We start from the raw sequence: 23,311 nt of genomic DNA, 5'->3' as shown, positions 1-23,311 counted from the left end.
CTACCGATAGTCTGCATGAGAGACATTTAGGGGACGGGCATAACTCTCTCTATGTATTGAGAAATCATCGGGTTCCGAACAGGTACATTTTGAACCGGCACTGCACTAGTCTACAGTAAAACAGTTAACAGAACAGAACTAAGAGTCACCAGCAGAGTAGTGGCAACAAAAAACATGTGAGCTCATAATTGGACTGAGGGAGGAGGTTTATATGGAGAAGAGAAGGGGCATATATCCTTGTGGTAGTCCAGAGGGAAGAAAGTGCTGCTTGGACTGCTTCACTGTGACATCTGACAGAACATTTTAAATGTGTAAATCAAAACTTTGAGTAACAAACGTTTTTGTTTTTAATCATTCATTTGTGCAGCAGAAGTTTATAAAATGAAAACTTCATATGACACAATACATCACAATACACAAGTTTAATATTGAATCATGGTGCAGCCGTATTAAATATAAAAATACTTCAGAGTAACTGTGGTTCATTTTGAGCATATATTGAACATACTTTTAAGATAAACACAGATGATGAAAGTTGGTGTAAAATCTATTGGCCAAAATGTGTCTGAAGCCTGATCAAAGAGTTTGATTGTATCACACAGTTTCAATAATTGATCATCAGAATGTTCATCGATGTTATGATGTTGTGAATTAATTAATCAAAGAATTGGGGTGGAGTTTAGAAAAGCATACAAAGTAATGATGCTAACTATATAAAGTTTATGTGTCTAATTCAGACCTGACACAGACGAACATATCTGCCAAAACCATTTAGTCATGTATGAAGCTAATTTTTCAGATGAAGGTTTGCAGTAAAACACAGACAGCAGGTTGGATGCTGAAGCTGAGCTTTATTCAGATAAAGATTCAGTCGAGAGTACACATTACATGATTTTTGTAAGTCTTTGTTTTTACAACACACATGCTGTGGTCACTTTGGACCTTTTTGTCTCTTTGCAGCAGCACTGCTGCTTGTGCCTTCAGCGGAGCCTCGCTTTCCTCCTGCACTCACATCCTGACTGCTGCCTGCACTTCCTCCATGCTGTGACCTGGCTCCCTCAAGACAGACCTCAGATACACCTTGATCTTGATCTGAGAAACAGCTGTGGCACTGATAGACATTTCGAAAGTAACAACGGAATATGTTTGTGAAACCTTTTTCTTTCAGATTTATAAAGGATTTTTCCAACTGCTCCCTGGTAATTTCACGTTTTCTTAAAACAGTGCACGGTTGCCCAAACACAAGGGCGTGTCGTTCTCCCCAATATGATCGGCGAGTGATGTCCCTAATGTCGTTAAGGATATTTCTGTTGTTACGTAGATTTGCACATTGTAGTGCACATGGGGAGAGGTATGTGTAGAAGACCAGGAAGTTATCTTGACTTTGGTTATACAAGCCATCCATGTTGTGCAGAACACGGACTTCTGCATGTTCAACATGAGGTTTAGCTGTAACCGCCCTGGTGCCGATGTACAAGCCATCCATGTTGGGCAGAACATGGACTTCTGCATCTTCAACATGAGGTTTAACTGCAACCACCCTGGTGCCGATGTACAGATCATCAGTATCATTCATGACTTTTTCAACCTTTTCATATCGATCGTTTTGGAGGACGTCGAGCAGTTGGTTTGGGTTCTGGTCTACTGGGATGTTTACAGCCACACAAAACTGATCGCTTATGTTGTACCTGCCAAAAGATAATTGTTTTAAGGTGAACTGAGCCTTGGATTTCTGTTTCTTATTTTAAATAAGATAAATACAGTCAGAATGTGTTAGTGTTAGTCCACTCACTCTGTCCTGATGATTTTTACAATAGGAGTCAGCCAGTTCTCAACATCCAAACTGCCTGTAGCAGGCAGCAGGAACACCAGCAGCATCCAAGACCAGACAGACATCTGCAGGGTTAATAACAGTACAGCAGCATCACAACATGATGAAGAATAACAACAGTAACAATGCAAGGTGATGTTAGTGTCCCCTACAGGCTGCAGAATTCATTACAGCCAGTATGAACAAACAAACATCCTGATGATTTTTCTGCTCTCAGAGTCTGACCAGCAGTGGAGCTAAAAATCTGCACTAGGGGCTATGTCAGGCATTATCAAATTTTGCAGGACATTGTAGCAAATTTATTCATCTGAAAATGGTGTGTTTGTATTGATATGGATGTCCAAGGGTCCAATTAGTGTGTGTGTGTGTGTGTGCGCGCAGCTAGAAATGTAATTTATATGGGCTGCAGGTCACATTATTCCTTTCTCTCCCTCTCTCAGAGACACACACATATATACACACACCTTCACCGCCCCCCACTTTGAAAAGTAAGTTCAAAGCCCCCGATTACATAGATGCCCATACACACTCATACATGCACTCCATCCAAATATAACAACCTGCAGTGCCGCAAAGACACAGCGGGGTAAAAACCAAACAAGGCACCCTAAACCATCAGTTTGTTTATGTAGCTGCAGTCGTAGCTAAATTTATAATTACAGCCAGCTCTGGGGCCACACACACACACACACACACACACACACACACACACACACACACACACACACACAAAAAACAAAAACAACAAAAAAAAACCCAAAAGGAAGATGTCCTGAATACTAAATTCTGTTGATCAATCCATTTTCTTTCAAGTAGTGGAATAAACTCCCTAACCCAATTGTAAATATACTTTTCAAACTTCCCCTCCAATCTTCCTGATTTCTCTCTTTAATACTTCTCGCTCTCGAGAATACTTATTGCAGTGCAAAATGACATGTTCCACTGACTCCTCTATTTGACATAGGTCACATAATCCTGAGGGATGTTTGTTTATTAAATGCAGTGTTTTATTTAGTCTGGAGTGTCCTACCCTCAGCCTTGTTAATATGTTCTCCTCTTTGGTGCTTCTTTTAGCTGATCTCGCTGGGCCCACTTCTCTCTGTACTGCATAGAGGTGTCGTCCTGTATTTGTTGTATCCCATCTGTGCTGCCAATCTTTAATGATATTTCTTTTGATTATTCCTTTTGCTTCCGATTTACTGAGTGAAATTTCCATGATCTCCTCATGCTTCAGTGCCTGTTTTGCTAATGCATCCACCATTTCATTGCCCTTAATCCCTCTGTGTGCTGGTACCCACATAAATGTTATCATGTATTTCATGTATCTCATTAACTATATCCTGCCTACTGTGAGATGTATATGACTGTAATGACATTAATGCAGAACATGAATCTGTACAAAGAATAACCTTTTTAATTTGCAACTCCTCTATCCCTTGTAATGCTGTTGCAATTGCTATCATCTCGACTGTATAAACTGACAAATGATCTGACGTTCTTCTTTTCACAGAAACTTTTAAGGTTGGTATACTCAAAGCAAAGTCTGTGCTCCCTGTGTTAGGATTCTTGGATCCATCTGTGTGTACTGGTATGAATGTTTGATATAATGTTTGTAACCTATCTTCAACAAAAACTGCAATATTTCCAAAATCTTTATGTACCTGCACTTTTTCCAGAATATAGAAATCAATTGACACTGATGGGAACAACCAGGGTGGTGTTACTGATAATGGCACTGTAGGGATATATCTTTTCTGATTTAACGACATATCTTTAGCAATTGTCTCACTGCTCCACGCAAAACATTCCCTTTTGGCCCTTTCTCTCTCCCAGCAAGGTAGAAGTACTTTTTTTGTTGGATTGTGATCTTCAGAGTACCCTTGAAGATTTGTCCAGTAGTTCATCATTAACTGTTTGTGTCTGATGTGCAGCGGCAATTCACCCATCTCAACCTGAAGAGCGGACACAGGAGTCATTTTTAAAGCACCACAACACAGTCTTAACGCTTGAGCTTGCACCACTTCCAACTTCTTTAATGATGTTTTTGCTGCTGAACCGTAGGCAATATATCCATAATCTAATACTGCTCTAATCAGCGCGACATAGATATTTTTAACTGCAGATCTGCTTGCTCCCCATTCTGATCCTGTTAAACATCTCATCACATTCAGTATCTTTTTACACTTGGATATGTTCATTCCATGTTAACTTTTCATCAAACCACACACCCAAAAATCTAAAGACTTTCACTTGCTCTATTCTTTGTCCGTATATCTTTATCTGTGTGTCAACACCTCTCTTTTTAGTGAACATTAATGTTTTGGTTATTTCAACTGAAAACTTAAACCCCCAAGAGTATGACCATTTTTCTACTATGTTAATTGCCAGTTGCATTTTATTTATAATATGATCAATATTCTTTCCTCTTTTCCACAAAGCTCCATCATCAGCAAACAATGATCATCCAATATCATCCTGAACTTGAGAAAATACATCATTTATCATGATGGAAAAGAGTTAGGGCTAATAACACTGCCCTGAGGGGTACCGTTATCTACCATATATCTTCCTGTTAAGGCTGTCCCAATTCTGACTTGAATAAATCTATCAAATAAAAAGTCTTTAATCCAATTATATGCTCTTCCCACTATTCCCATCATAATTAATTTGTTCATTAACCCCTACTTCCAAACCATATCATATGCCTTTTCTAAGTAAAAAAAAACTGCCACTACAGATTCTTCATTAACTTGTGGTTTCTTAATCTTTGTTTCCAGACATATAACAGGGTCCATAGTTCCTCTACCCCTCCTAAATCCACTCTGATGAGGTGAAAGAATTCCTCTGCTTTCCATAAAAAATCCTAATCTTTCTGTAATCATTCTTTCCATTATCTTACCTACATGTGACGTGAGTGCTATCGGTCTATAGTTCATTGGATTTGATGGGTCCTTCCCTGGTTTCCTGATAGGAATAATCACTGCCTCTTTTGAACCTGTTGGTAATTTTCCCACTTCCCATACTTTATTATAGAGAGCTAGCAGTTTCCTAGATGCTGAAACTCCTAAATGTTTTAACATAACAGATTTCATCCTTCCCAGGAGATGTTAGTCCAGACTTTATTATTGCCCTCTTCCTTTCTTCCAATGTAAATGGAGCATCCATTGCACTGTTAGTATTTTCCCTTCTCTCAAGACTTCCAGGATGAGCCAAACTAGTCATTTCCCTTCCTCTCTTACCCTTTTCAGTCAAATTATCAGAACTATGGATTTGAGTAAATGCCTTTGCTAACATCTCTGCTTTCTCTTCATCAGATACTGCTGTTTCTTCCCCCATCTTCAGTACTGGATACTGCCATTCCCTTCTGACTCCTCTCATGCTCCTAATCATGCCCCAAACCTCTCCCACAGGTGTTGATCTTCCTATTTTATTGCAAAAAGTCTGCCAGCTTTGTCTTTTTGCTTTACGTATAATTTTCCTGACCCTTGCTTGCTCTTGTTTATATCTGATTAAATTCTGTACATTATGAGTTCTTCTTAATAACCTGAGAGCTCTATTCCTCTCTTTCACTATTTTACTACATTCATCTGTCCACCAGGGAACTGCTTTCCTCTTCATTCTTCTTTTACTTTTAGAAATGGACTGTTTAGCAGCTTCTAGTAATGTTATTTCCACCTTTTTATCAATCTCCTCAATATCTCCATTTAAGTCTATTTTATCCATTTCTCTCTCACATATATAATTAAACATTTCCCAGTTTGCACTACTAAATACCCACTTCCCTGATATTTCCCTATCTTCCTTATTTTTTTGTAGCAATATCCTACACCAGACTGGAAAATGATCACTACCTATTGATGATTCTTCAGACACTTCCCACTCACATATTCCCGCTAACTCCCTCATGACTAAAGTTAAATCTAAGTGTTCCCTGTGTGCACATCTAATCTAGTCCCTCTCCCATCATTTAAGCAAACCATTCTTTTCTCTTCTAATAGTTCCTCAATTACCTCACCATTTGCATCTGTTCGTGTTCCTCCCCATAATGTACTGTGAGCATTAAAATCCCCACATACCAACACTCTATCACCATCTATCCTTTCAATTTGTATTAATCTACTCAAATCTAGCCTTTTACAAGGATTATAATAATTAATAATGACAAACTTACCCTCACTTGTCCATATCTCTACAGTTACATATTCTTGCTCATTTCCTATACTTACCCCTCTAAATGACCATGATTAGTGCTATCCAACCCATGACTGCTCCTGACTTGCTTGAGTACTGAGATCGTTTCTTACCTCTTCCCAAGTCAGTCCACTGATATCTAGATGATGAGCTGCTGCCTTCACAATTATTTGTATTCTCTCCGTTTTGGATCTAACTTCCATTGTAGCATTTACTACCCCTGCTATGAATGTGACTAACTTTCTTAAATCAACCTTTACTTTTCCCTCACTTTCCTGATCTGCTTCTTTTATGGTCCCTGTATCTGTTCTGTTTCTCTCAATATTTCCTCCTCTCTGACTCACCATCTTCACAGCCCCTGCATATGTAATCTTATTCTGAACTCTTACCTGCTGTATTTCTCTTTCCCTTTTCACCACTTCACATCCCCCATAAGACACACTGTGATTGCCACCACAGTTACAGCACTTTGGTTGTTCATCACATCTGGCACATCTTCTGCCTTTGCATGTCTTGGCTGAACCTTTGACAGTTGTAACACCTCATTGGCTTTGGCACGTATTCTCTTACAGTATAGCTCAAGAAGCCTAGAGTCACTCTCTTTGGGAGCACTTCGTCCTCAAATTCTAGTACAACATGTTCACTGTCTTTCCTCACTCCCTCTCGAGTTATCTGCAACCGCCGAGCACCTTTCAGGGTTCCTCCTTTTAAGTGTGATTAAATTTCCTCCATTGTGACTCCAACTGGCACCCCCCAAATCACTCCTTTACTCCACTTATACTTAGACTTAGACTTATACTTGCCACTTTAAACCGCCCTACTTCTTTCATCCTTCCAGCCCGATCTCTCTGTTCTTCATTCCTGCAAATAATCAACAGGTTTCCATCTTTCAAAACCTTAGCCATATGTATATCACCAACCTGGTTCCTCAATACGGTTGTTAATTTTGCCGGACTCATTGAGGAGATTCCCTTCTCTTCGCCAAATCTCAGTATAATTTTAAACTCCAGGCCTTCCTGAGTTCTCTCCTCCCTTCCTCCATCAAAACCTCCACTACCCTTGATTTTCTTTGAGCTGTTACCAGCAAACTCACTCCCTCTTTTCTCTCTCATTCTCTCACTACCCTGACTTACCTCCATACTGTCATCTCTTTCAACTATGTCAGAATCTCCCCACTCTGGTTCCTTCACAACATAGTTGTGCCGACCCGTCACTGCTTTCTTCATCATTTGGTTTCCCCATTCTAGTAAGCTCTCCCTGCTTGCGTCCTCCTACTGACAAACGTGTCAAACGTCAAATTGCTCTGATTGTTTTTCCGCAAAGTTTTAACCATGTATCGTTGTCACCAACACTCCTCTCTCACCTTAGCAATCCGTCCCAACTCCTGTTACAGTCGTTAGTTGAGAGTTCACTTTAGACCCTATTCACCTAGAAATTGTTCGCCTGGTGCATACGCCCCAAAAGTTTCTAGCTTCTGGGTTTGTTTCCGCGTTGTTTAGCCCACTGAATGTGCGCAGTAATATCTCCTGCTCGGCCAATAGATTTTACATTATGATGATATCACGGATTTTGAAATCGCTTTTCTCGGCTCGAGGGAAGTTTTACAAACACAAAGGCTTCATAGATCAAAAGTTCATTACAGAAAGAGTCATAACTGACGCTGTTTGCAGTTCGAGGGGTCCTGTCAACAGTTTTACAGTCTATTTTACAATGGTGGTCCATAGGGAAAATCCTTTTTGGGCCGGAGGGGGATTTTTCGCTCCAATACCGCGAGTGGCCACTGGGTAAAAATTGGCTGCAAGGCTGAGCAGCAGCGCCCTATCCAGCTCTTATTATACATCCATGGCAGGCACCTGTCCTCCTCTGTCCCCCACTCCCCCTCCACTGCTCCCCACCACCACTTCACACACGCTGCTTCCAAAGAGAGAATTTTTTTTATAAATAATACTGAGATTTGGTAATGGTTTATTTCAACCAAATATTCTTTTTTATATTTTAATCTCCCTCTTGCCTATCAAAAAAATAGAGGAGGAACAATCTCCTCTGCCTCTATGGACCAGCCTCCACTGTTACAAACACAAACAATGAGGTGTCTGACTATTTCTTAGTTTCACTAAATTTTGCTTAATTTTACTTTTTCCACTTTTCCACCTATAAGTTTAATTACTTAAGTTACATATGATAATTTGGATCAGAGAATAATCAATTATAAGTATTATTAGTAGCTTTTTAGTTCACCATCTCACACAATGTGTTTTATTTTTCCCGGGGAGTTCGACATTGTGTTTGTCCTGACAAAAGTGAATGCAGACGTTAGCCAGAGGACTGATATCACCGGTGAAAAAAAGCAGATGCCTCAACCAGCCTTCACGCTCAGGAACAAAGTGGTCTTTCTGATCCCCAGAATCCTACTATATCAGAACTATTAGATTCCTGGTATCACCAGCACAGTAGTGGTATATTCCCCAAATGTGATTTCATTATTGTTACTTAAATGTCATTTAATGTATTTAATGACTGTATACATACTGTGTGGTTGTCACACAAGCAGTGATAACAATAAACTCTTACAAAGCACTGTTATGAAAATTTGAATTTTATTCATTCATAACTTGTTGAATCTTCAGTGCAGTCGTTCTGCATGCGCACGCTGAACTGACCATAATGCCACAAATTTGCATGAGAATAAAACATTTGGATCTTTTAATTAGTGCTAGTGATTAATGGATGACTTGATCAATAGACAATAAATCTTGAGCAGTTTTGATAACTGATGATTCATTCATTTGATTCAAGTGTTGTTAAGACATGACAAACAATGTGAAGGTGTCACCTCTGACTGTTGACGGGCATTTTTCATACATTTCATTTTATTTACTAATCGATTAAGTCAATCACAAAAATAATCAACAGTTTAATTGATAAGCAAAACAATTGTTAGTTGAAGCCCCTCTTTTAAATATAAAGTGTCACCAGGAAGCTGTATCACTGCTGCTGTGTTTCTGATCTCACAATCTAAATACCTCTAATCATATTGATTAATTGATGATTGATTGATTCTGCACCACATTTGCATGGGCCTACAAGACAGCAGACAGCAACAACAACCAAGATGATCACAAATCATAATGCACAAAGTAAAACAAGATAAATAGAAATATTAAAATTAAAAAGCCAACTCTACAGACAACCAAATCAGGATTGTTTAATTGTTCTTTTCAAATAGTTTATTTATTCTAATTGGGCAATTAAACAAAGTTAATTAATTCTCAACATTACAAAACAAACACATAAACACTGCTCTTCACAAACACCTTCATACCTGCCTACCTCAATTGCCTTTGAATGTCATTTCTAAGATTTGGCTTATTCCAAGTATCTGCCTTTGCATTAAATACTTAAAGATCCTCTTCAGACATGTTTTAAGATGTATATAAATACTCTACTTTGAATAATAATTTGTGTCCGATATGGTTTTTCCACAATAAAAAAAAGTTCAGTTATCTAATGAAAAGTCTTAAAATGACATCTACTCCCTCCCAGCAGATGACTTTGAAAACAACCTTCTGGTGTCAAACTCTGCACATACATCATTCTGCACAGTGAGACTCAAACATCCAAGTGAAGAAACAAGAAGAAGACAAACACATTTTGAGTGGAGAGGGACTTTAATTTATATAAGTACTTTAAAAAAAATTCTGGTTAGTAGTATTGGAAATCTGAGTAATCTATCTCTGAAGGTCATTTAGGAGTTAAATGTCTTTAATATGCGGCAGTTGCAGTAAAATGCAGCCCTCAGTCACCCAGTCAACCATCATCAGTAGGTGGCAGTAGACACTTTCTCCAGACACTGGCTGTAGTTGACCCGCTGCTGACCTGGATGTTGATATGATGTTATCTTCGATTATTTCCCCGGTCAGGCTCATGATGAAGATTTGTTAGCATCTTTAGGGCACTTTATATTCCTCTCAATAACAATACTAGATGCTCAGGAAAATACCTTAAAGTGGTGTTTTGGTTTTTCTTTCATTTACCAGCAGTAGAGTCTTCAGTCGGCGTGCAAACGACAGAAAAGAGCAAACATGTCTCAGGAGGGATATCAGGCTACATCAGGGCAAACCTCCGCCGACACGAGGTTAGTTGATTTACTATATTGATTACAGTGTGATTAAAGATATATTTGCTAACCGTAAACAATGACAGGCTGACCGTGTTTCTTCTAACTGTTAAAATGCAGCCATTAGGTTAAAATCGGTGCTGTAAAACGTCTCAACTTTATTGAATGTGAATGACAGTTCTAGAAAAATGAAACTGTAAGAAAAATGTTAATAACAGGCTGTTTTTCTTTAGTAAGCAGCGTTAATGAGCTTTTTTTTTTTTTTTTTTTTAAAACGTTAGCCTATTTTTATTGCACTTACAGCTAATACGTCCAAATGTGATACTTTTCTAGCAAAGAAGTTGAGTTATGTCGCTTGTATTTAACCAAAGAAATATCAACAACATGATGTGAACGTCACAGAAAGTTAATTTTTAACTGCAAACTATGACGTTAGCGTTACATGCTAATGTGAGCTAACGTTAACCTACTTAGCTTTGGCCGGTGTTACACCGTATTTTGTTACCTGCAGTGTTTGAAGAAGTACTCAGATCCTTAAGTAAAAGTATCAATACTACAATTCTGAAATATTTAATTGTAAGTTAAAAACCTTGCATTTAAAATCCTACTTTTACTTGAGTAAATTTAGCTGGTAATACTTCTTTACTTAATTATGATTTTAAATGCAGGATTTTTACTTGTAATCAAGTGTTTTTACATTGTGGTATTGATACTTTTATTTAAGCAAAGGATCTCAGTACTTCTTCATACACTGCAGGTCACAAAATCTGATGGGTCACCAAATATTGTGCAATGGTCTCACGGTATCGGAGACGGTTTAGAGCATCTTTGACGGTATTTCAGACATCACAGTGTTCCAAACACTTGACTTTTCTGGCCATTACTCAGGAACTGAAGGGGAGATTGTGACCATATTTCACATTTGGTCGGATAGTGAATTAGTGACATTAATCTTGGGTGTCCACCTTGAAACTGTGGTGGTTGTATAAATCATCTGTGCTGCCAGGTTGAAGATGTGTTTGAAGTATCCACGTTTTAGTATTTGTAGCTTCTTTGCAGTAACATCCATATTTGAAGCTTTGTCTACTGTTGTGGCTACAACTTTGTGGTCTATCAGAATCACTTTTATTGGCCAAGTATGTGAACATACAAGGAAAATGCACTTGATACCTTTTTATTAAATTCCTTCAAAGTCTTCACTATAAATGTTATATGAGTCTGGACAGACATGGATGTAAACTGCAACTTGACTGGTTGTCGGAGGCATACAATCGCAAGGTGATATTTCTAGTTTTATTATATTTTTCTGCTCCTTAAGTACAGGCAGCCTCTTATCCAGTTCTGGGAGGTCCTCCCTGGTGGACTAGGAGTTAGGATTCAGCATTTTTCTCCCTTCCTGGGTGTCCTGGGTGTCTTTTCTCTCCGCTGTTATAAAAAATAATACAAACAATATCAATGTAATGTTACAATGATGAAAACAATAAATAACTTGTAACTCTGGGAACATGTTTTCTTTTGTTAGGGAAGAATGTCAGGGACAAGAGAAAAGGCTTACAGCAGGGAAACACTTCTTCTGACAGTGCAGAGCGTAAAATCAGGGGAAAATGTGAGGAAAGTCTCGACGATCAAATGGGTACCTAAATCCACCTTGGCTAACCACAAGGCAGGGAAACATGATTGTGGTCCTCATCCACATAGAGCAATCACCCTTGAAGAGAAGGACGCATGGTGGACTACATTGTGTGGATGGCAGATGATGGATTTCCTCTTACATCATAAAATGTCTGGCTTTGGACATCATCAAAAGCTGTTTCAGCAACATTGAAACACTTGTGAATGTGCAGAAGGGCCTCAGCGACAACTGGCAGGCCCATTTCAAAGGCTGCCACCCTGAGCTCACCAGCAGTACACTAGACTCCCTAGATCAGGCCTGGGTCTATGGGGCAACAGCAGAGGGTTTGGAGACCTTCTTCAAACTTCTGGGAAATATTGTTAATATGCACAGTCTCCACAATAAGCCTCGCTTGTATGGAACTGTGATGAAACAGGTTTTGGTGAAAAGCTCAAGTCCAAGGAGAAGGTTTTGTGCCAGAAGGGAAAGAGGCATTGTTTACCGCCAGCAGACGACCACCAGGGAGCACATAACTCTGCCCTGCTGCGTCAGTGCAGCAGGGACCAGGATTCTGACCTTCATCATCTATCCTCGCTGCATTCCCAGTGTGATGTATGCTCTGGATGGTCCAACAGACAGCCTGTACGACTATTCATAGAAGGGACACATGAACACAGAGCTCTTTCTAAAATGGCTGGACCATTTTGTGAAACATGCACCTGAAGAAAGACCTCTCATGCGGACAAGCAAACAAGGGTCGTCACCAGTGATGAATATAGTGTCATCCTGCAAAACCTGGATGCTGCGGAGAAGGAAAATGGATGAGATGAAGAAAAAGAGGAAGGAAGAGCAGGAAAGAGAGTGAGAAGGAAAAAGGGCCAGGATAGAAAGAAAAGAGAAGAGAAAGAGAGAGAAATCCTCTTGCTGAAAACAGCGACCACCATGCAGTGTGCACGAACATCACAGCACCAGGGTCTGAGGCAGAGGTGGATGACTGGGTGCAGCGCAAATCCTGTGAGCTGCGGCATCACCTCGTCTGTGTCGACTGCAGAGATGCTCCAGATGGGGAATGGCTGTGCTACAAGTGTGGCCTAATTGTGTGAGGAAGACGAGGCTGTCACTCACTGTGCCTGAGAAAAGAAGAAACTACATAGTTTATCCAAATAGTTTTGTACATCGTTAAATATTTAGTTTTCACACACACTCAAACACCAAACTGAGACATTTCTTTATTTTACATACATCTGATGTTTGTTGCTCCATCGTTAATGAATTATTATTCATTATTGTATTATATTATTCATATATAATTAATGTTAATGAATATATTACCTTTCGTGATTTATGAATTAATATTTCAATTAACATTTCAATCACTTTAATTATTCCAATTAAGTTCGTTTACATTTGCATTAAACATTTAAACATTATACTATTAGTTATGTGTCTTATTCTTAGTTTTGACTTATCTCACTTAAGTTTTGCTAGCTAATTAATGTCACGTGGTTATTTGCCTGTAAGGGCTATTAGGCTAATTGAAATTAACTGGATGCCCATATTACATAATATAAGATATTCATGGAGAATAACTACATGTAAGAGTTTTGAAATAACAACTATATTATCTAATATATTCAATGACATTTGATACAAAAATTATGCTTTTAGAGCATTAAAAATGTTTCTGTCTTGCCTGTCTGGGATACCGTGAGTTGAAAACTGCACGTGTCCCTATCACTGTGATGATGTGTTCACACCAAATGCGAAGTGAATTTTTCGCGCGGCGGGATTATTTACAAAGTCAATGCAAAGACGCGTCTGTTCACGCTGGGCGATGCGAATGACGGGAATAACGCGATGCTAATATGCTAAATTCGGGCAATTCGGTATTTGCGTGAGTTGAAAATATTTTATGGAACACAGATTGGACCAAAACGTCTAGTCCGCATTAATATGTCAAATTTGTACATCTTAACGACAGAAAATATCCTGTTAACACGTCCATTTTGAACGTGTTGAGGCGTTTGGACCATTACGGCTTCCGTATTATTGGTTGGTGTCATCATACCTTCCCCTTTTTGACATATAGGGACTGCGTTGAACTATACATTGTTGTCATACGGGCTCTTGCTAGTGGGTACGTTTGGGCTGCGGCATACACAACGATGATTTAGTATTTGGGACAGTCAATTTGCGACGTGGATCAATTTTTGCAGGTAATTTTGAACTCTGGTTGCTGAGGAGAGCAAAGAATGGCCTCCACAAACTTTTTGAACAATTGTGGTTGTTTCTTTCTAAACATAAATTTGGTGTTTCAAACAGGGAAACTGATTCCTAATCAGCAGTCTCTTCATAAAAGTTCTTTCTTCCCCCCAACCTCCTTAAAATTCAACAGGTTGTCATTTGTGCTTTAATACTGCTATCTAGTGGGCAGTTAGGTGAACACGCCACATTAAATGAATATGTCAAGAATGTTATTGAATACAAGCTACATTTTTTTCTCAACAAGTAACCAGTAACCTTCGAAAAATGTAGATGTTAAAAATGCCACTGTGAATCAATACGATTTCTTAAGCACAATTCAATCAATATTATTTCTTAACCTCAATTCATGCAAGGAAGGTTTGAGTGGGGAAGTGTTCTCTCTCTCTTGCAGTGATTGTATTTAGGGTTTCCCTACAGAAACTGATGAAGTCATAGCACCCAATTTCAAACGCCCCGAGTCTTCATAGTATTCTGGACACTGTGTCTCTTGGTTATAAAATGGAAAGCATCTCAAGGTGCATCTACCTGACATATTCAATTGCTATTCCAAATAGAGCTATTAAAAAATCAATCAGGTTAATTATGATTATATTTGGAAAAGGAAAATCCACCATGTAAAGAAAGCAGAGACAACTAAAGAATTTGAAGATGGAGGCATACAGGCTATTGATTTTATTAATTTAACCTTGAAAATCAATTGGTTAAAATCTTTTCTGAAAAATAACCTTTGGTACAATATGCCTAGAGTAATATTCAAGGAGTTGGGAGGTGTAGAATTTTTACTTAAATGTGATTTTACCATTCAAAGACTCCCAATTAAATGATCCCTTTTTTACCAGCAGGTCATTTTATATTGGAAACTCTTTTACAGTCATAATTTCAGCTCATATAATACACCTTTATGGAATAATAGATTATTACAGTTAAAAACAAATCATTGTACAACAAGGACTGGATGGAGAAAAGTATTTGGCCGGTGATTCATAGTAGTGTTTCTATCATGTCATTGGAGAATTTCTGCCTTAGATATGACTTAATTGGCATCATAACAACCAAAGGGGGAAAAAGTCGGTTGAGACGTAGTTTCATATGTAGTTTTTCCTCCAACAATTCCCTAAAATTGTTGAATTGTTGATTGGGTAAAGCAATAAAGCTGAATGTAAATGACCATAAATGTAATAACAGCTAGTCGGCCGTATTTCTTTAGCAAGCAGCGTTAATGTTATTGTAATTGTTGCTTTACCCCTTTATTGCTTTACCCAATGCTTTTAATGTTATTTCTCCTTTTCTAATTGAGTAGTCTAAGGTAGCATGAATTGCAGTACCAACAAAATTGTATCTATATGTGAAAAACTCTCTAATATGACTTCAACCCTTGAGCATCATAGTAACATTTGTTTTTTTACTTTCTTATCTTTCTTTTAAACATTTATTTGCTTTGATGTCCTGTTTTTTGTAACTGTTGTTAATTCTGCTTTCTCAATAATGTGCTATTTAATGTAAAAAAACAAAACAAAAAACGGCGTTGATTCACCACTTGACATTTATTTCATAATTACTTAAGTTGAGGCCGTCATTCAGTTGCAGATGTGGTGTCTGAAGTTTGAGGAAGCAGCCTTGTCGATAGGTCTGTGTGGGTAAAATCCTTCATGAAATGCTCCAGTGGAGCTGCTCTGTGGTCGTACTGGCCAGCCTTTAGTGTGAATGTTTGCAGCACATGAGTGTGAGCAGAGTGTTTCTGCAACAAGACCTTTACTTTCAGTGATAATTCCCTGGATCAATGAAGTAAAAACTAATTGTAGGTTCAGTCCAGTTATATACCCTGCAGCGAAGCCACAGACCTCAGTTAACATCAGCTTCAGTGCGCTCAGCAAGAATGCGCAGAATGGTTCTGGGACTCAAAACCGCTTTGTGAAATCAAGATTTTATCCAGGGTCATTTCTGTGGTCACTTAAGCGAGGCTCGCATTTCATATGCAGTCTAATAAAATGAAATCGTGGTCATAATACCCTCAAACATCTGATCTATCCAGATGAAAATTAGTTTCACAGACCAAAGATTCAGACACAGTGCTTGCTGCTGTGGTATGTACAGACTTCAGTGTTTTATTATGCTTAAAGACTTCCTGTTTCATCCCTGTTTTTAACATTAGGTCATTATAAATTGTGGAAACATCTCACAAGTAAATTCAAAATATGTGCACAAAGGTCAATTTGACAGTGAGACAGTTGAGACTTTACTTTAGTAAATCAAAATAGACGATGTACAAGAGCCTTAAGCCTAGATGTGTTACACTGAGTCCAGTGAAAAGAAAGCTCTGCAGTGTAATCCAGTACACCAGTCCTGCAATAAATATTATAAACCTTTATGGATCGTAAGGTTTGATTTGTTGAAGCTGTCAGAAAGTAATGAACTCAGCTCTGGTTATTTCCCAGGCTGTAGTTTTTGGTGAGGTTGTAATGGACTGCATTAAATTAAAATATGTTTATAAAGTTATGTCTGCCTCAATTTACATGAAGGTGGACATTTTCAAATCCATTTACATGTCTCAGTGTAGTAATGGGTTGATTTATTAAGTTGCGTTATATTTTACACAGGTTTCTCTTCTTCTGGCCACTGAAAAACCTTTTCTAGTGTGTCATCACATGTCACAGCTGATCAGTTGGCTGCTGTTCTGTCGAGGTTTTATCCAAAGAACTTATTGTTCATCAGTCATCAGTATCTTTTAATTTACTATGAAAAAAAGCTTAATAGTAAACAGCAATGCTACTAATAGTCTAATGATATTCCATCCATAGCTGAAATAGTCATTTTAGTGGATCATAATAAGCTGCCAGTATCTGTTGAAAAAGTTAATTATATGGCATGTAAATATTAAAAGTGTTGACAAAATGTTCCGCTTAATTCTCCCTGCTGGAGTCATTATTTCTGGCTCATTAACTATCCTGGTTTGTTGCTCAGATGTATATTACAATCATTTTATTGCAACAGTGCAGTTTTTACGGTAGTGTTTGTTTTTAATACACACAGCGTGAATACAGATGAAGCGCAGAGGGCCAGCCCAGGGAAGACGCCGATACAAGTCCTGCACGAGTACGGCACCAAAACCGGCAACCTCCCCGTGTATGTGATGGAGAAGGCGGAAGGAGAAGCTCACCAACCGAGCTTCGTCTTCAGCGTGAGAGTTGGAGACGTTAGCTGCACAGGTGAGTTACAACCCTGCTGTGTTGATAGCTGCCTGACACTAGATAAAGCCTTTTATTTGAGTTAATTATCACACACTCCTCATTCAGAGAGACTCCAGCCTGCATCTTCTTATTTGTCACTTGTGTGTTGTTGCAATATACTCTTAAATATATCCCATATATGGCTTGTGTTTTTTAACCAAGGTATCTCACTTCAGGCGTAGAACAGTGCAGGTCCAGAGAAGAAGCATTCGTAAAGCCGTTAGTGTTGAGGTGATGAGAAAATAATCCAGTCTCTACATCTGACATCTAACAACAATACGCTCTAGGAAAGGCTTTGGATACACTTCATTTTCAGACAGATTTTTCTTCATGTTTTTCCAAAATGTCCTTTTCAGTAGCCCTCAGGGTTAATCTTTACTTTCTGGAATAATTCATTAAAGCACAGTTGCTTTTTAAATTTAGAACAAAAATCTTAAATTTTGGCTCGCAGTGGCTTGAGATTAAGGTGCATTTCATCTGGCTGTAAATTAATTTCTGTAATATATTATATAATCTGGTGTGTGTGTGGCTTACTGTATTTTGTTTCAGGTCAAGGTCCCAGTAAAAAGGCAGCCAAACACGTGGCTGCAGAAGCTGCCCTGAATATTCTGCAGATAGACGTTGGAACAGTGTGAGTAGAAACAGTCTGGACATAAAATTAATCAGCAGTCATTTAATATTCATTTAGGTATTTTTTTTTAAAGAAAAAATGCCATATTCACTGATTCCAGCGTCTCAAACCTGTTTGAGAAATTTGTCAGATTTCTTAATCTTCTATGATAGTAAACTGAATATATCTGACTTTTAGACTTTTGGTTGGACAATTCAAGCAATTTGAATACGTCAACTTGGTTTTCAGGAAACTATGATAGCAACTTTTCACAATTTTCTGACATTTTATAGACCATGCGACTCATCAAATTATCAACATAGTAATCTGCCTATTAACTGATAATGAAAAATAATCATCAGCTGCAGCCTTAGCAATCCAGAGTTGCAGTACACACATGTCAGACGGCTCCACTGCCAGCCTGTAGTGAATGCTGATGTGTTGCAGCTGTGGTAACCGCTTTGATGTAATCCCAACAGGAATGTTCCTGTGAAGTCTGAGAGTAATGGTGTAGCGGCAGAAACAAACAACCATCCCAACTCAGTAGGGATTCTGCAGGTATGTGAGTCATAGCTGTGCTGTTTCTTTGTACTTGTGTCCTTCTATGTACATGTGATTCTACACTGTATAAACAAGTGTCTCTGTCTACTAAATGATATTTTGTAAAAAACACTAAACCATAGCAAGAGGAAGCTTAATATTTACCTCCAGATATTAAAAAATGTCTCCACTTGGCTGTAATTCAGTGTGTTTGATAGGAAGGACGTCCTGCTCACAGTAGTATGCACAAAAATATACTAATAGTATTATAATGCTGTTTTTTTATCATTTTTTGCCTTCCATGCTAGGAACTAGCGTTGCAGAGAGGATGGCGTCTTCCTGAATACACAGTTTTAATGGAGGCTGGTCCACCACACAAGAGAGAATTCACTGTTACTTGTAGATTGGAGTCCCTGTCAGAGAAGGGTATGGATGTTTTTGAGACTTTGCAAGAAACTGCAAGTTTTTTTTGTTGTTCACCTTGTTATTAATCTATGATTTATGTTTCAACAGCTGTAGGAAATTCAAAAAAATCAGCGAAAAAGGCAGCTGCAGAGAAAATGGTGGCAAAGCTTCAAAGTCTGTCAGGCTGCTCTGAAATCACATGGGTATGTCAAATGTTATTCGCCCTTGCGAAGTGACCACAGGAGGCAGCTGCTATGTTTCTGGCTTAAAAATCGATCGTTTGTGCCAAATTTTTTGAGTTGTGTTACATTTTTCAGGCTCCCACACCAAGTGTCCGATTTGAGAACTTAAGGAACTCAACAGCAGAGAAGATTTCTTTATTGAGAAGAAACCCGCTGAGCATTCCCAACACAGATTACATTCAGATGATGTTGGAGCTGTCCAAGGAGCAAGGCTTTGAGGTCACGTACTTTGACATCGGTAAGAACAAAGCGTTTCTTGGTTGCTAAAGAAACATGGTGCTTTTCCAGTCAGCTAACGTGCCTCCTCACTTCCCTCACTCCCATTTTCTCTTTGCGTCTTTGCCCCTCCAAAGGAGACACTAGAGAGAGAAATTATATTCACCAAGTGGGACATCGTTACTCATTCCAGTGACATTTTGAGGAAACTGCAATTGCTCATGAGGATTGACTGCACTTTTTTCCCAGTTATTTCTTTCTGCCTTTATTTTATAGCGACAGTGGAGAGATGACATGAACCAGGGGAAAGAGAGGTGCAACAAAAATCTGCATTTTCACTCCTAACCCACAATGGTGCCCTTAATTAACAGTTTTAAAGAAAAATGCCTGATAAATGCAACACCAATACTGATTATGGATCCATTGCAGCGCCAAGGCATGATTAAAAACACTTAAACAAAATACCAGTAGATAGATTTGTTCAACAAAACAAAAGATCACCTATAAATGCTCTAAATAAAAAAATCTATATTCTAACATCATCACACATGAAAACAGTTGGGCTCATTGAATCCACAAGAGTCTCAGCTTTCCAGTCATACCCTATTTATTTATTTATTCCAAGACTGTTTAGGGACCCCAGTATGCAGAAATATTAATATACACAATTTTTAGGATAGGTGAAAATAACACATTTATACTGCATGCAAAGAACTACATGGGATTAGCATAAAGTGGGCATGTATGTAAAAGGGAGACTCGTGGGTACCCATAGACCCCATTTTCATTCAGATATATTGAGATGAGATGTCAGGAGACCCCTCTGAAAATGGCCATGCCGGTTTTTCCCCTCGCCAAAATTTAGCCTAACTTTGGAGCATTATTTAGCCCCCTTCCCGGCAAGCTATCATGACACAGTTGGTACTAATGGATGCCTTAGGTCTTCTAGTTTTATATGATACCAGAATCTTCTGAGCCTATTACAGCCTCTGAAAGGCAGTAATGTTGGCCGAGGACGCTGGCATCCTTGTAGAGTTTAACCCTCCTGTTGTCCTCGGGTCAAATTTGACCCGTTTTCAAATGTTTTCATATCAGAAATATGGATTTCTTTCATCTAATTGCCTGAAAATCACATGGATGGTTCCATACCACACACTTTGCAAGTAAAAGTAATGATCACTACTTTCATTTAATTTTGGGTGTTTTATTAAAATTGATATCATCTGTGAACTTTTGTCCTCCCGGGTCAATTTTGACACGGGAGGACAAAAGTTGCATGATCAACGGGAAGACAACAGGAGGGTTAAGAGGTTAATGAACCCAGGTGCAAAGAAGAATAAAAGTAGCAAGAGTGTACAGTCATCACATTGTTTTTATTTGTTTTTATTGTATGAGAAAGGTTAGAGACTCTATTGGTTGGCTGCTGTTCCTGTTATATAAAGGATAGTTTGATGTTGTGTGTTCATTGTTGCTGGTTGTGTCACAGTAAGTGTGTATCTGTGTTTTGCAGGTGAGCTGACGGTGAACGGCCAGTATCAGTGCTTGGCGGAACTGTCCACCACCCCCGTCACCGTGTGCCACGGCACAGGCATCTCCTGTAGCAACGCGCACAACGACGCAGCACACAGCGCCCTTCAGTATATCAAGATCATGGCTTCCATCAAGTAAAACCACCACAGTCAACCATTGCCCACGTTGTCACGTAAACCAGCTGATGTCGAGTCAGGATGAGGCTATAGATTGTTCTTCCCACTAGTCTTCCTGCCTGCGGACGATATGAGGTCAAGGTATATTTTTATATTAATGTATATCAAAGCAGATCATGTTCCACAGTAAGTGAAGATACAACAGTGTTTGTGAGGAGACAAACATACTCAGTATTAAAAATTAAATGGAAATGAAATTTTGTCATGAAGTTGTTAGGACTTTATGATGTCCAGCATATTTAAACAAATGTACATGTGTAAATGAAGAACAATAAGTAATATGAAGCACTCCTTTTTACGTGCGTAGTTTGAGCTGTCAGTGCTTTATTTGTCCACAAATAACTGTGTTGCGTGTGAAAATATATATATATTTTTTTTAGGATGCAGATGCTTTCAGTCTACTTTGACTTGATTTAAGTTTTTATTCCACAGTTTTGTCTCTCCAGCTACATATTGAGATGTTCGTTGAAGTTCTTTAACTTTTAATTTACCTCAGACACCTGCCTTTCTGTTAAACTTTAAATTAATAAAAGTTGCCTGAAAATGTTTTAAAACTTGATGTGTAAAAGTGAATCGAAGATGAGAGATTATTTTGACCTTGTTAAATTTGAAAGTATAGTCTGCAATTTGGTTTACAGCAAGATAGAATTTTTTTTTTTTCTTTTCCATCTGTGTGTACACAATCTACAATCTTTATCAGGTTAACTGTCAAAGTGTAAAATGACGTTACTTTGCTACAGACACATATTCCCAATCTGCTGGTCTGTTGTTATTGTTTGCAGTGTGCCTCATAGTACATACAACTAAAATCTGTGATTATATTTAATATTAACTGACTGGTATCTGCTTTATGAACTGAACCCTGGTGGAGAATAACAGCAGCAGCAGCAACATGTGTATGAGTCTGAAAATAAACCCAAACACTAAATGTTAATGAGTGTCGTTTTCTGTTAATGCTCGTACAGTAGCTGATACTGAGCTGCCTGAATCGACTGTTGTGCCTCCAGGAGCTGTTGCTGCGTAATGGAAACGTCTCTCGAGGGAGCTGACCACTTGACAGCCATCAATTTACGAGGCAGCACGTCCTGCTGTGTTGGTACAAAGGCAATTACATCAGGAACTTTGCGCTGCTCCATTCACTCTTGATTTGTGTGGTTTAATAAGGAAGACACGAGAAAGCACATGTCGATCGCACGATAGGGTGTTAAAAGGATCTGTGATTTGGGAGTATTTACCATTATAGCTGAAACAACTTGTCGATTGGCAACCTTTCCTCATCATTTGTCAAGCAAAAAAATGCCCAAAAAGCTCCTAAATTTCCTGCTTTTCTGTTTTATATCATTGCAAATTGAATATTCTTTGGATTCAGACTGTTTGTTGAACAAAACAAGACATTTGATGATGATATCTTGGACTCTGGGAGGACATTTTAAATTATTTTCACTTAAACAACCACTGATTGATAGTGAAAATAACCGTAGTCCTATTTACAGTAAAATCTGAAGTCATTTGAACAACACAAATTCTCTTTTGTGGCCTTGTCTTCTATATAAAATCACACACATTGTCAGCTGCGTTTTACAGTTTTATTAGAACAAGCACTATGTAGCAGCAGTGTACAGTGTTCATGGAAAGATATGTACTTTGTTAAAATTGCACTTTAGAAGGTACCCATTAGGAAATAGATGGGAAAGAAACTGAGCTGACACAGTGCTTAATAATACATGTCAGTCCAAAACAAAACAAAAAAAAAAAAACCCAAAAAAGATAAGACATGAGTCCAATTGAGAAAACAAAACCTTTTTTTGTAAGGCATCTGCAACATTCATTGGCAGGCTATGTTGTCTAGACATGCAGGTAGAAGAATGGATGAACTCTTTGTTGGGGTCATGATGGTCTACAGTATTTATCCTACATGGTGATGGAACAAAGCATGATTTTTTTTTTTTTTCTTTTTCATTTCTGATTCCACACACGAGCAGCAAAGTGCCCCTCTCCTCCACACACACACACACGCAACTGCTGTTTTGTTTAAAATTGTCCACAGATGGAGGAGGAAAAAAGGATTTTTTTTGCTTTTAGTGACCCATCTTCTTAAATGTGCTGTATTTACAGTGATCACCAAAAACATATCGGTTACATGTCAGGAGTAGCGGAGCGGTGCAGAACATCTTTTAACCCTGCGAGCTTTTTACAGTCTGATAAACCAATTTTTCCCCCACTTATCCAAGTGTCAAAGACGTCTCCCTTGAAAACATTTCTCTGTATCAGTTATCGTCTGCAGGCAGGTGGAGACTGGAGAATGTGCAGAGTTGTACTTGAATGAATGGCATACCTTCTTCTTGGCAT

General features: G+C 38.5%; 2 protein-coding genes across 3 annotated transcripts; one reads left to right on the top strand and one right to left on the bottom strand.

The window, feature by feature from the left end:
• Positions 1-931: 931 nt before the first annotated feature.
• On the bottom strand, positions 932-7,733 carry LOC121906467. The gene is made up of 4 exons (XM_042425327.1): positions 7,386-7,733; positions 7,156-7,296; positions 1,793-1,896; positions 932-1,688 (listed from the first exon to the last, which is right to left on the bottom strand). Exons 2-4 carry the CDS (start codon positions 7,249-7,251, stop codon positions 932-934), a joined length of 957 nt encoding a protein of 318 aa, XP_042281261.1. The 5' UTR covers positions 7,252-7,296; positions 7,386-7,733.
• A 2,167-nt stretch (positions 7,734-9,900) lies between these two features.
• On the top strand, positions 9,901-21,896 carry prkra (protein kinase, interferon-inducible double stranded RNA dependent activator). Of its 2 annotated transcripts, XM_042425686.1 has the most exons (9): positions 9,901-10,157; positions 11,662-13,967; positions 17,047-17,222; positions 17,793-17,874; positions 18,333-18,411; positions 18,702-18,819; positions 18,907-19,001; positions 19,116-19,278; positions 20,767-21,896. In XM_042425686.1, the coding sequence occupies exons 3-9, from the start codon at positions 17,147-17,149 to the stop codon at positions 20,922-20,924; spliced, it is 771 nt and encodes a 256-aa protein (XP_042281620.1). In that variant the 5' UTR covers positions 9,901-10,157; positions 11,662-13,967; positions 17,047-17,146; the 3' UTR covers positions 20,925-21,896. The 2 variants fall into 2 exon arrangements, with proteins under 2 accessions (XP_042281620.1, XP_042281619.1); XM_042425685.1 differs by lacking the exon at positions 11,662-13,967.
• The last annotated feature ends 1,415 nt before the right edge of the window (positions 21,897-23,311 follow it).

Source organism: Thunnus maccoyii, chromosome 11 (assembly GCF_910596095.1).
Source record: "Thunnus maccoyii chromosome 11, fThuMac1.1, whole genome shotgun sequence".
Lineage (NCBI taxonomy): Eukaryota > Metazoa > Chordata > Actinopteri > Scombriformes > Scombridae > Thunnus > Thunnus maccoyii.
This window is presented reverse-complemented; position numbering and strand designations above follow the sequence as displayed.